Source organism: Oreochromis niloticus, linkage group LG11 (genome assembly GCF_001858045.2).
Source record: "Oreochromis niloticus isolate F11D_XX linkage group LG11, O_niloticus_UMD_NMBU, whole genome shotgun sequence".
NCBI classification, from domain to species: domain Eukaryota; kingdom Metazoa; phylum Chordata; class Actinopteri; order Cichliformes; family Cichlidae; genus Oreochromis; species Oreochromis niloticus.
The window spans coordinates 34,231,748-34,246,133 of NC_031976.2; the positions used below are offsets into that span (position 1 = coordinate 34,231,748).

Sequence of the window (14,386 nt, forward strand, 5' to 3'; positions counted from 1 at the left end):
AGACTCCAGTAAGTACACTTTGAACTTAGATATGAGGTCAGCACCGCAGTATTAATTATCACAACCAAGAGGCACTATGTAGATGAAGCCTACGTGAGAGGCTGTAATCGCTTTTCCTTGACTTGCAAAATGTTCTGAAAACCATTACCTCTGAGTTTGATAACGTCCTCGACTTCCCTCCCCAACCCTCCATACGCACTCTGTGTTACCAGATTAACTGCTCACCGATTAATTAGCAAAATTACCTCTGTGTGTGCCAATCGGTGTCTTATCAACCTTTGTCAGGCCTTAAACAGTAAATTAATTAATACCCCCTCTCTTGTCATTTCTTAATTACCTTAGTTCCAGTAGGAATTCTAGGAAATGGCTGTGTCAGCGGCTCATGCTTGTTATGACTTTACTGTGAACTCATTGGTTCACTTGACAGGATATGAAAACATGCCGTTCTCGTGCTGATGAGGGGATGACATGGTGGATCTTCAAATGAGGGCTTGATCTGAGGCAGAGCTTCTTAATCGTTTTGTTTTTGATGTTGAAGGTGACACTCGGCTATGTTTTTGACAAATGAAAAAAACATGAGACATTGCAGGTCCTGGAAAAACATCACAGGGAACGTCACATTTCAGATGAGCTTTTTTATTATTCGTCTTCTTTGAGTTTTAGACGTTGGACTGAGCTTCTCAGCTGGCAGTCACTGTGGAAAAAAATATGAATCATACATTTATAAAGCAACAGCAACATTTTGTATACACGACCAGTTATGTGACATTTACATATTTTACTTCTAGCTTCATCACTTTGCTCTAAATCTCTGACAACTTTTGTAGCAATAACTAATTTGACTATTCAGTTGTGAAGGACTTTGTACATACGGAGAAATTTAAAGTTTCGTTATGAGCAAGCACTTGGAGACAATGTAGAGAAAAAAACTACCTTTTAACAGGAAGATTCCTCCAACAGAACCAGACTCACAGGCACAGCAGCCATGTGCCATAACCAGCTGGTTTAAGCCAAACAAAAAGGCTAAACTCTAATCACCGTTGATAAAACCAGCTGACATTTCAGCCAACTTCTACTGAATAATTCACCTCTATTGTCTTTCAGAACATACGGTACAAAGAATGGCTAAAATCAGGTAGATTTCAGCGAGTAACAGTGGCAAGTTAGCAATGTAAACAAGACAATGTGCTGAAACGTGTTACATTTTTTTCTCACTAATACTGACTTGTGAAATATATCAGAATGTTTCCAAACATGTGAACATCTGGCGGTAAAGTTCCTCAAGTAGTCAAACCTCCATCTCCATCATACAGAAACATCTGGAGAAAATTTCATACGATCATCAAAAGCTCTTAAGCTAATTAGAAATCCTGAGGCAGAGTCACTCAGCTGGCTGTGATTTTAAAAACACTCGAAATACCACATGTGTAGTGTTCTGGGATACAGTCATGTTCTCTGTTTGTTGTTGCAAAGGCATCGTCTAAAAGAGCTTTTTTTGCAGCTTTTTGCAATTTAGTTGCTCCAGATTTCATGGAGCTGATATTATGGCTGTAGGTTAGAGTCAAGGTTAACATTTTACCATTTTGATTTGGTAACATGTCTGGAATAAAATTGTTCTCTCTTCCACAGATCATCTAAAACACACACATTCATGTAAATCTTCACAATGTGTGCTTCACCAAATATTTGTAGTCTAACAATTTAACCTTCATCTTACCTGCTGAGATGCACAGCAGTGGAAACGCACATCATTCAGGGTGGAGTCGTCCAGGCCATACTGGTATTCTTCCATCTTGGTCTCGATGCCACAGATCCCTCCATCAGGGCATTCCTGACTCCAGTGGCCATACTCTCCCCATCCCATGCTGGGTCCCTCCAGCGTTGGGTTACTGCTGCAGCGGAACCTGATGTTGTTGACGGCCGTGTCATCACCAAACAGACCCTGATGGGGTTCCACACGAATCTGGAAAGAGGTTAGCACTCCGCTCGGGCAGTACTGAAGCTGGGACCAGTCACCGAAGCTGGGCAGGAACAGATTAAATAAGGGAAAATGAAGGGGAGGAAAATAAGCTTGACATTTAAACATCCCAAACATATTTATGATTGTGGCAGAGGCAATGCTTTAATTTCCTCTTTGAACGTAGTACAAAACTATTAGCCTCCAGCATCCTGCTGCTTCCAAAGTACCTGTTGAAAGGAAGCACTTTGAACCATAAAAATTCCAGAATATTACACAGACCATTAGAAATTAGCTCCAACCTCAACATTTTGATTAAACCGCCTGAAATAAAACTTGTACAAATGAGGCCACTTTCCAATAAGACACATTAAGTATTTATTAGCTGTACCTACCTAATAATGGTAATACATCTGTTGTGAGACAGGTTAAATGAGATCCTCAAACAATCAATGCCATCAGAAATATGACCACACGGATTTATGCTTGATCTACTGCAGTTTATTTTTCTACATAAATGACTATGGAATACTTAAATATCATTTTTATGTTTGTTTTTGCTGATCACACAGTTGTATCCATGTGTGACTTGTTCAGGAAGTTCAGGGGAAAAACTAAATGCAGAAGGCACAAATTGTAAATGGACAAGGAAATGAAAGGAATGAGTGGCGTACACTCATGAGAAACTAAAAAGACCAATAAAGACAACAAAATAACAAATATAACAGGGACCAGAACATAAAAAATACATGAAAAACATGTCAGCCAGCACCTTCAGTCTGCTTTCAACACTCTTTGATCAGCACTCCTTAATAACAATTTATTTTGAATGCAGATTTGACCATTTGCATATTCTTCACCTCTTCTCTTCACTCCTTCTATCACGCAGTTTTAGCCTTAAATGCCTTACCCTTTACCCTTATTATTTTTGCTGTACAAATACCTTAGTTCATTTAAACTATCTGGCTCTAAAATTAAAATCAAACAAGTCTATTTAAATAGAATTCAAGGCTGTCTGTATTGTTTCACCCATAAATCTGTCTGTCTGACTTAGATTATGAAAATACTCTGTACTGTTACACTTCTCCCTGAACACTGAACAGCAGTGAACCCTTGTCTATCACAGTGCATCACACCTTTTCACATCCACTGTTCATTATTCTCTGTATGCAAAGTTTGGAAAGACTCCCCTACACTTAAGAAGAAAGAGCCCTTTCATGTTATTTATTAATGGAGATCTGCTTCTGAAGCTTTCAAACTACCTTGTATTTCATCTCTCATTTCAATCTGGTTCAACAGATATTCTACGTATGCATTAACTTTGGTAAAACTGGTTTCCTGTACACTTTCACATGGAAAGACATTCAGTCTGTCCTCAAGTTAGAGATATATATCCCTCTATCTCACCTTAGCATCCTCCACTGCAACACCAACCATTTCTGCATGTCCTCTCTCAGTGCATCCATGAATCTTCTCTGAGGCCTTCCTCATTTCCTCCTGCCCGGCAGCTCCAAATTCATCACGTTTTGCTCAGTATATCCACTATCCCTCCTCATCACGAGTCCAAACCATCTCAGCGTCACCTTTCTAACTCTGTCTCCAAACTGCTTGATCTGAGCTGTCTCGCTGATGTTCTCACTTATAATCTTGTCCATCCTCATCACTCCCAGTAGAAATCTTCAACTCTGCCACTTCCAGCTCCACCTCCTGACTTTCTGTTAGTGCCACCATCTCCAAACCATAGATCACAGCAGGTCTCACTACCATCTTTAAACCTTCTGTTTCACTCTTGCTGCTCTCCTTCTGTCACAAATCAGCCCTGACAGTCGTCTCCACCCTCTCCACCCTGCCCGCACTCTCTTCTTCACCTCTCTTGTGCATTGCCTGTTGCTTTGGATGGATGACCCCAGGTATTTAAACTCTGTATCTACTCCTTGTAGCTTCACTGTTACACCTGCTCCCTATTCTCGCTACAGATTACAATGTCATGTTTATTATTATTGTTATGATTATTACTATTATCTCATAAGTTACTCACATTTTGTGTTTAACATGTTGTTTTGTTGCCCATCTGTTTGCAGAGAGTTTGTGGAGGGTTTTGTTTTTCTGTGATGCTTGAAAAATAACCATACCATAACCATTATTCATAAAATAATCTAAAAAATGTTGTTCTGTTTAATACATTACAATACAAATCTATTTCATTTCACTGTATTTTTCTTTTGTAAAATCCTCAAATATGTTCTACCTTTGTAAATTAATTTGTGTCTATTAATTTTGCACATTTAATCTTTATTGTGTATTGTATTGTGTCTTTCTTTATTTTGAGGTATTTTTTATTATTTGAGACCTGAATTGAAATATGTAGCCTTTGTAGCAATACAGTTTAGGTTAATATATAAATAAACTTGTATACCAGGTACACAATGGAGGAAAATTAATTCTTTTAAAAATGCTTTTACATATGTTACACCTAACCTAGACTAAAAGACCTCCAAATTTCATAATCTGGCAACCCAAATTCTAGTTCATGGCTTATAACTGAGATTTAATGCATGAATAAATAATTCAGGCAAATATTAAGACTGATTGGATATTAGTGCACCTAATGACTGCTTACTAGCCAGTGTGGGACTCAATGGTGTACAGGAAGTTGCGGTTTCCATCTTTTGCGCAGACAAGGCGGATCCCATTCAGAGCAGTGTCATCACCCCCGTACTGGTTAGACTCCACCTGAGAAAACAGAGGACAGTTCCCAGAAGCAGAAACGATTTTCATCAGTCCGGTTTGTTATCTGCTTCTCGGTAAAGCAGCTGATAAACTGAGGATAAAAGTTCAGGTCAGGTTACACAACACTTTCAGGTTCCACTTTCATCTTTGCAGAGTATCTGAAGCAGCGAGAGAAATCCAGTATCTACACTGCATGCTGTTTAATGCACAAAAAAGATTTAAGCTTTCATCTTCTGCACTAGAACCATGCGATGAAGAAATCATCAGGCCAGTATGGAGAGGATGAACAATTAAATTTATGGTAAATATGATCTGTGAACCAAAATTTTAGTTTCAATTACAAACTGATTCAAGTTTATTTATTTCAAGTTCTGAAAACAGTTCTCCTCTTAACCTCAAAATAAGATCTTTTTTTTTTCACTTCTTCTGATAAAATAAAGACAATAAACTAAAGGCTCATCAAGAGTCAATCAAGCAAACATGTGAATAAACCAGAAAGAGGAACAGCAAAAGAAAGATGAGCAATAACCTAGAAAACAAACATCTAAAATAAATAAAGTATCATACATTGAAGCATGGAAGTAAAATCAATTCCTCAATTCCTTTTAAAAATGATGAGACAAAAACCAAAAAGCTGCTGAAGTGTAAAAAACAACATGTACCAAAAGTATAACAATGGCTACGATATCCTGATCTTCACGAGAAAAAAAATTATGAGCTTTTTTTTTCAGGTTTTTTTTGGGTGGGGTGTTTTTGGTTTTGTGTATTTTTATTTAATATTTAGTATTACTGGGTTGGAAAAATAAGTCAAATGTGAAATTGCTGGAAGTGTAAAACCATCAGATAAGGCATTCGTTTGTCTTATCAGTGGCAGTAGATGCATTTTTAATCAAAGTAAAGTTTATAGCATTTTTGAGAGACGCTGTTTTACCCTGACACTGAATCCAACTGCAAAGAAATTCTCTGGGCACATCTCTGGCCAGGTCCAGGTTCCAAACCTCTCTCCGTTGCTCACAGTAAGCAGAGATTTATACTGCCTGCTGTTGAAAGCCACTCCAGCTCGCTGCAAGAAGTTCTTCTGCTCCTCACAGAACCCAGCGGACAGCACAGCCAGCACGGCCACAACGGCGAGCAGACTTGTCATATTGACAGCAGTGAGTCTGTGTTTCACTCTGAAAGGCCAACTAACAAGTGAAAGGGGCCTCGGGCTCAAAGCTCTTATAGCTTCCCTGTTGATTCTGAAATACACCACTTGTAGCAGGATGAATCATTTACAGAGGAACATTACAGAGTGATGTGGGAATAAACAGCTGGTGTTGGAACAAGAAAAGATTTCGATTTTAGTGGCGTTTGGAGAGATGAAGTCTCTGTTTTTCGGCTTTCAGACCACTCATCTTTTACTTCACAGAATGCATGGAACAGAAACTCTATAAGGACATATTTCTGCATAATCAAACCTTTGCACTTATACATTTTTAAAGTTAATCTTCCAAGGACTAGAACTGTTAAATACTATTCTTACAAATATAGACTGCAGAGTTTGTCTGCTACAACTAAGCAGAAACAGCGTCTATTAGTAATGTTGACATACACTGCTGTTCATTTTGTACAAGGCTGACACAACACCATCATATCCACTAAAATAATAACCAGGTTCCCATAATTAGGCTCTTTCTTAGAACCATTGCTGATGCATTTGAGTTTGGAAAGGGCTTTTAAACATCCCCAAACTACAGATTTCACAAATGTAACTGGGCTAGGGTGTTCCAGGAGAAAGTCATTGAACCTACAGGCAACTCTTTAGGGAAAAATCTGCAGTGTACAGATGACTCAGAGATAGAGCTGTTTGGCTTCAGTAACAGTAGGCACATTTTCAGAACAACCTCAGACCAGCTGTGAGCCATGGTGGGAGAAGTGTTGTGGTTTGGGGTTGCTTTTGTTGCCTCAGGGCACTGGCTGTTTATAAAAGATGGACCTAACCACCATGACATCATTCACTGGTTTATGGACTACTGTTGAAAACCATGAATTGAGCATTTTGTCCATCACTTTTTTTCATAAAAGGTTGAGCTGACTGAAAAACTGAGGTCACCACACACACATACAATAGTGGCTAATTAGTCTGAAAGTAGTGGTGCCCTAAATCAAACAATGCTTTACTGTTTGTTTTTTACTCTGAATGGTAGCATCATTTTTTTTAAAAAGCATCCTGTATTAGTTAATATAGCATGACATAATTCAAGGTTTCACATAGATTCCTATACAATCTGGTATCTTTTTGAAAACAGAGCAGTCGCTCCCTGTTGACCCTAGAAAGAATGCAAGTTTATGACATCATGTCTTGTTTCATTCCCAGAAACTACATCAGTCTTGTTATAACCGTTCCTTGAAATGCAGGGCTGTGTAAATTACATAAAGAAAAGCTCTGCTGGAGTAAATTTAACAATAAGCAAAGTAACAATAAGCAAAAACAGTTAAAGAAATGAAAACAGAAACAGAAACACATACACTTTGGGATCTCCAAGCCAAGAACAATGAACATGTGGCGATCGTCGCTCAAGAGTTGGAAGTTCGCTTTGTAATCGGAAGGTTGCTGGTTCGAGCCACGGCTCGGACATCCTCGGTTGTTGTGTCCTTCGGCTTCACCCGTTGCCTACTGGTAGTGGTCAGAGGGCCCGGTGGCGCCAGTGTCTGGCAGCCTCGCCTCTATCAGTGCGCCCCAGGGCAGCTGTGGCTACAATGTAGCTTGCCATCACCAGTGTGTGAATGGGTGGATGACTGGATGTGTAAAGTGCTTTGGGGTCCTTAGGGACTAGTAAAGCGCTATACAAATACAGGCCATTTACCATTTATAACATAACCACTCCCACTCTTTCTAGAAACCTATAGTCTCTTTGGTTAACCACAAAACAGAAGAAAAGGTTGTTAAAGATAAAATGACAACTGCATCATAGGCAGATATAAACAAACACAAAAGAAAAGGGGCTGAGGTTTTACAAGTTTGCCACACAAGTCACTTTCCAGAAGCACATTTCAAGCCATGCTCAACAAAATCCAAACCTAACCACCACCCAGCACGGAGCCCAGCAGCCAAAAGGCAAAGCGCACCTGCTGCTGGATCTAGATATTGACTAAAGAACAGAACGATGTTTGCTTGTCGCATTCAGACCTGGAACACACAAAGAGAGACAAAGAGAGGGCCAGCGGCTCTGTTCCAACAAAAGGACAAAAGATCAGAGAACGTAACACATTTTACATCCAGTCATTGATTCAATTCAAGTAAAAAGAGCATGAAGATAATCTGAGCGCATCCCCTGAAAGCTGAACACGAAGTGAAACATTAACCCTCATCCTACTGACATATTTAATATACACAGACTACTGATTGGGGTCCTCCGAGTATAAATTAAGAATAAACCTTATTTCTTTTCAGAACATCATTAATGTCATCCAAGGGAGAAAAAGAATAGTATTATTACAAAAAATATATAATTAGAAATGACCGTTTTACCAAAACTGCAGTTACCTAAAAGCTTATTTACCATCCTCTGACTCTGATATCACTTATTTTTCAGAAATCTCAAGTAAACATGATTTGTGTTGGATTTATATGATGAAACCAATCGATGCAATTCTGACCTCAACATGAAATACTTGAAATAAACACACAATAAACATCGTGAAGCCCAGACATCTCTCGGGTGTGTCCTGGTCTCCCCTGGGGCCTCCTCCCAGTAGGTCATGCACCTCAGCTGGCTCCTTTCAATGAGGAGGTGACTCGGCTCTACTCTGAGACATTCACGAATGACCGAGCTCCCCACCTTATCTCTGAGACTGAGCCCAGACAACCTTCAGAGAAAACTCATTTTTGCTGTTTGTTTCCACAATCTCATTCTTTCAGTCACTACCCACAGCTCATGACCACAGGTGAGGGTGGGAACATAGAGCCGGCTTTAAATCAATAGTTTTGCTTTCACACTCAGCTCTCTCTTCAACACAACAGACTCGTACCACATCTGTGCCAATCTGTCTGTCAATCTCCCACTCCACTCTCCCTTCACTCATGAACAGGATCCCAAGACTTAAACTCCTCCACTCTGGGAAGCAACTCAGGAACTGCCTAGATTTGAATGGAAACTCCATTTTTTTCTGGCCTACAACCATGGCCTCAGACTTGGAGGTGCTGATTCTTATCTCAGATGATTCACACTCAGTTGCACACCACCCAGTGTGAGCAGGAGGAAGCTGGGAGAAGCACATTATCTGCAAAAAGCAGAGATGAAATCTTGAGCCCACACAACCTGATACCCTCCAACCCTTGGCTGTGCCTCACAATATTGTCTATAAAAATTACACCGACCAGGAATGAGCATCATTTGCAAACCAAGCTCTCTCTACGGTTGTACAGGGACAAGAAACAACTCAAATATGACAAAAAATATACCTCTGGGTTCTGCATATTTGTTTAACCTTCATCCCAGTCAGGGAAATCGGGGCTGGGGGTTAAACAGCACACTGACCTTTAATATACAGTATAAGCAAAGAATGGTGCAAAAAGAAGAAATGGAGTGTGATGGAATGAGCCAGTAGAAGCAAGGATCTGAATCACATTTAAATCTTGTGATCAATTTGGAAACAGTAACACATGCAAAACCTTAAAACATCTCACAGCTAAAATAATTTTTAGCTGCAAACCAAATTTAATTGCAAACCTAAGGTGACTGGGGGATGGTTATGCATAAGGCCTACAAGAGGGCATTTCTGCTAAAGGGGGAAATACAAGGCTCCGATGCCAGGGCTTTAGAAGAATACTATATGTACTGTTGTTTTTATAGAATAAATCATGGAAAACTTTGTTTTCTTTGGGATTCTGTATCCCATCTTTATCCTTGGGTGCTGTTTAAAAAACAATCAATTTCACTTGTCTACATGTGTCAAGAGGAAAAAAAATCTAACAATCCAACAGCTTCACATGACTGTAAGAGATCACGAGGAATATTTTAAATAGTTTGTTTGTCTTGTCTGGATGTGCTCAGACATCCAACCTTATCGCTGTTTTCAGATAAAACCCAACAAACCCATTTTTCTTGAATTAAGGAGGAGAACGGCCTTATCTTCAGAAACCGCTGTCAGTGATAAAGTTTTAATGCATTCATACATTTATCCTCGCACACTGATGCTCATATTTTTACACCAAATATCCTAAAGTCCCTTCATGCACAGACAATTGGTAACCGATTTTCAGTGGAGCAGGATAAGAAAAGACAGAGATGGATTCTAATTTGAATTTGAACAACTTTTAGTCGACTACACACTTGTATATACATGTGCATATATTTATATTCATACTACACCTGTTCATACACATAGAGCTGTTGTTACTAATAGAAAAATAACAGGTCATATCCGCAGATTGGTGTTAATTACACAGCCTGGGGAGGAGTTTTCCTCCAATTATGTGTGTATTGTGTGATTTTGAAAGCTGAATATAATGTTATTTCACTCAGCAACATTAGACTTTGAATTAGTTGGTTTGAGCTAATTCATTTTTGGGGCCTAATTACATATCAAGAAGTAATAGAGCAACATTAACATGGAGTAGCTTTTCTGGCCAGTGTTCACTCTTCTTTAGATGTTCTTGGTCTTTAATAACTTCTCACAGAAATACTGAGTTCCTGCAAGAAGCCAAGCACGACTTCAGGCATAAAAAAAGGATGCATGAATTCAGTAGTTACAATTTACAGCTAGGTAATACAATATTTCACATGTGAATTTATGATCATTTTTGTTTATCTTTTTTAAAACTTTGTCTGTGTGCCATTTGGTACTCTGAAGTTTTTCTTTGTTTTTCATGAAAATATCTGCCTGTTGTGTCCATGCTGTCATATACTTGAGTTCTGGCTGGAGTTATATATATTTTTTGGTTTTGTTGTGCTTCTGGTTTTTATGATTACTGTTGATATTCAAGTCTGAGTCTTATTTGTCTTTTGTTGTCTTGTGGGTCTTGTGGGTCTTGTGTCTTGTTTGTTTTGGTTTCACTTCCTGCTGTTGGTTCCTTTCCCGTCTTTGTAATTGTTTGGCCTGTCCTCATTAGTTTGATTGTTCCCTGTGTGGGTTTATTTCTGCTTCATGTGCTTCAATGTGTTTTCCACTCTTGTCTTTTTGGATTGTCAATTTTGTTTCACCCTGATATTTATTTATTAAGTCCTTCATTCATTCATTCATTCATTCATTCATTCATTCATTCATTCCCTCATTTAGTCTGTTTCATGCCTTGTGTTTGGGTTCTCTCACCCCTCACCCCCCTCTCCCCCCTCTTCATAAAGCTGAAGGTGAACTGCAGTCTGGTGATAATTCTCTGTACTAAAATACTGTGTAATATTCAACTGTCTAAAATCTGTTTGTGGTTAAAACAGAACGGAGAAACTTTCTAACAGCATCACTGTTAGAGGAACAGCTAAATAACAACAATACATTATTGCTATTGTTATTATTTTGTGATTAACTGTGACTTGATTATTTGGTACCAAGTTAAAACTTTTTAGCTATGTAGGAGCTGATGTTGACAGCTGAGCTGAGCTTACCAGTACACATATTATCAGACACTACCGCTGTATATTTAAAATTACACTGCTGTCAAAGTTTGACTTTGAAATGTTCTTGTTTTTTTAATGATATCAACTTTATTTAATACACCAGTGTGAAACAGAAATCTTATGCTAAGAGGAAAAGTATTGTGACAGGTCTGACACTTTATTCTTATAAAATGATTATAACACAAAGCCAAATCTGGTTCTGGATATTATTCAATGTGGTTCATTTTTTTGAAGGATAATATGTCAGTCGAGTCCTTGGCAAAAATGATGAAAGAGGAGCTCTGCCATGTCAGAGGGTGAATTACGCAGAAACAGAAACAGCAGAACAGCATGTCACCTTCCCACGGTGCCATTTATCGTCACTGTATAGGTCAGGCAACTCAACTGCATATATATATATATATATATATATATATATATATATATATATAGATAGATATAGATATAGATATATAGATATAGATATATAGATATATATATAATACTGCACTGTTCTTATTCTCATGTGCATCAAACAGAGGTCTAAGGCACTACTACATAGTTACATAGGTAGTTACATAGTTATTATGTAACTACAATGCTTCCTTAGCCATTCATCTCCGAGAAGTTTATCAAACTTAAACTATGCCCTGTTACCTGAGACACAAAGTTACCAGAATGTATTACATAACTGGTTACAATGAGCAGTCAGGAGTCCAGGACTGCTTGTAGCATTTGAAGAGTTTCACATTTCATTTTTGTTTCCACTTGATGTTTGGTTAAGTTTCAGAAAAACGGGTTTTCCTTCAAAGTAAGAGCTTTACAGCAATAAACCACTGTTAGGATTTGGGTCGGGTTACACAAAGTCAACAAATGCAGAAAAAATGTGTCCTGAAATGTCCATTTATGACAAACTACATAATGCAGCACCAAATCCAAAGCACAATCTTTTTGTATCTCTCTGATATCAGCATTTATGACAAAACTGCAGTATTTCATGAGATTGGCAGCTGCAGTAAAGCAGATCCAAAACAAACTGCCTTCTTCATGTATTTAGTACTGCACCTAGGGCAAAACTATTTAAATGACCTAGTGAAATCTCAGTGTAGTCACAGAATAAGCATGTGATTTTCTGATCCAGTGCCTTTTAAGACAGAAATATTATATTATTAAGATCAGCAAGCATTGCTTACACAGAGATGCCGAAATACTACAAAGATATTCAAGACAACTACATATTAGGTTGAGTACAAAATAAATGTGTGGGAAAACAAATTTAAAAAAGAAACCACGTAGACATGCTCAATCCATGCTGGAAGCAGTGAAAGGTTGGCAGGTATACAAGAACAACTGCTGACATAGAATTTCAATTTCAGACCACATAGACAAAATGGCTGTGAGAAGGTGGAGCTGGTGTAGGGAAGGAATTAGGGGCAAGAGAGCAGGTAGGTGTGGAAGCATGGCAACACAACAGGGACCACTCCTGGAGAAAATGTGAACTGCGGCTCTTTTGAGAAGCTCGTGACTGCCATGTTAAGATCAGCACTGAGTTACTATAATTATGAGTTTCCCACAGATGGCATTCATGTGAGTGGAGGTCTAATGACTCTTTTAAATGTGCAATTTGGAACCTAATGATCCTGAAATGTCAGCCAAGTCCACTATTCAGTGTAAAGGACTGTAATCTCAATCGATACACTGTAATTTTTAGTATTTTTAATCATACAATCATAAGAGCTTCTTGAATAGTCAGATAAAAATTAATGCTGTAAAGCTATAACCATGACGTGAACGCACCAGCAGACTCAACACAGAGAGCAGATCACAGAAGCTGTCCAGTCTCCTGTAATTATGCTCCTGAGTTTAATTGCCTACACTTAACTCAGTTTTGTGAGTACTGTTATTCATTTTCAATGAATCTATTATCACTGAATTTTCAATTAAAGCACACTTGAGTAAAAAAAAGACACTTATAAGTCCGCTTATATTTGGGAATTTAATCTCTCTGAATAAAGTTCTATGTCAGTCTGCCTTTTTCACTCTGAAAATGGTAAATGGCCTGTATTTGTATAGCGCTTTACACATCCAGTCATCCACCCATTTACACACTGGTGATGGCAAGCTACATAGTAGCCACAGCCGCCCTGGGGCGCACTGACAGAGGCGAGGCTGCTGGACACTGGCACCACCGGGCCCTCTGACCACCACCAGTAGGCAACGGGTGAAGTGTCTTGCCCAAGGACACAACGACCAAGACTGTCCAAGCCGGGGCTCGAACCAGCAACCTTCTGATTACAAAGCAAACTCCCAACTCTTGAGCCACAATCGCCTGTCTTAGGTGGTAGCTCCAGGTATGAGTAAAGCCTTGAGTCCAGTTGGCTGAGAAACAAATGAGAGCAGACAGCTCATAGATGAGGACCCCCACCTCTCAGCCAGCTCACTTCACCTTTTGAGGAGAAAATCCAAAAGAGCTGTAATCAAGCCAACTTGGTCAGATGGACCTCAACATTTTGGAGGCACTGAGGTATAAAAAGGATTAGAGCAAAAATTGGCTAAATTAGCTGCTGGATGTAGAGCATGTTTCAAGGCAGAATGAGTCAGGACAGAGAATTATGGGTTAAATGATTTTCTTCAAGCAATTTAATGAAAAAAATGGACAGAACGGAAGGACTGCTTCCTTTTTTAATAAAGAAAATCATACAGATGAAGAGGCACCGGCAGGCATGTAGAGCCTTGTGTTCTGTGTCCAGGATGTATTTATTTAAAATATATATTTGGCAGTTTTTTTCAATGGTTGTCAAGCATGATCATTCACTGAAGAGGCCACCTACAAGACCTAAGACTAAAACAGATGTAGGGCAGGTTGTGGTTTATTTCTACTTGTCAGAGCTGAAGCTGAAAATTTTTAGAGCAGGTTCAGTCTCATCAACTGTAAAACGATGAGTCAGTGTCACTGATGCATCGCAAAAAGAGGTTTAATGCATTTCTAAATTCTCCCAGATGCCTCTCATCCGTAGAGCTCAGGGTTGTCCATTTAGGCTTTCATTACCATTTTGCAGCTGTTACTGGCTAAATTTGGGGATTTTTATTTTTTTGAGGTAGAAATCAGTTGAAACAAGTGCTT

General features: G+C 38.9%; 1 protein-coding gene across 1 annotated transcript; it reads right to left on the bottom strand.

Moving 5' to 3' along the window:
- Window positions 1-620: 620 nt before the first annotated feature.
- LOC100701717 (vitelline membrane outer layer protein 1 homolog) lies at window positions 621-5,943 on the bottom strand. The gene is made up of 4 exons (XM_005472858.2): window positions 5,619-5,943; window positions 4,578-4,690; window positions 1,718-2,021; window positions 621-694 (listed from the first exon to the last, which is right to left on the bottom strand). The coding sequence occupies exons 1-4, from the start codon at window positions 5,829-5,831 to the stop codon at window positions 692-694; spliced, it is 633 nt and encodes a 210-aa protein (XP_005472915.1). The 5' UTR covers window positions 5,832-5,943; the 3' UTR covers window positions 621-691.
- Between the last annotated feature and the right edge of the window lie 8,443 nt (window positions 5,944-14,386).

Excerpts from the sequence above, each read along its gene's own strand:
- LOC100701717 (XM_005472858.2), bottom strand. The coding sequence starts at position 5,831 with ATGACAAGTCTGCTCGCCGTTGTGGCCGTGCTGGCTGTGCTGTCCGCT. Across the intron at positions 4,691-5,618 it reads CAGTTGGATTCAGTGTCAGG|GTGGAGTCTAACCAGTACGG; the intron begins GTAAAACAGCGT and ends CTGTTTTCTCAG. Across the intron at positions 2,022-4,577 it reads ATTGAGTCCCACACTGGCTA|CTTCGGTGACTGGTCCCAGC; the intron begins GTAAGCAGTCAT and ends GTTCCTGCCCAG.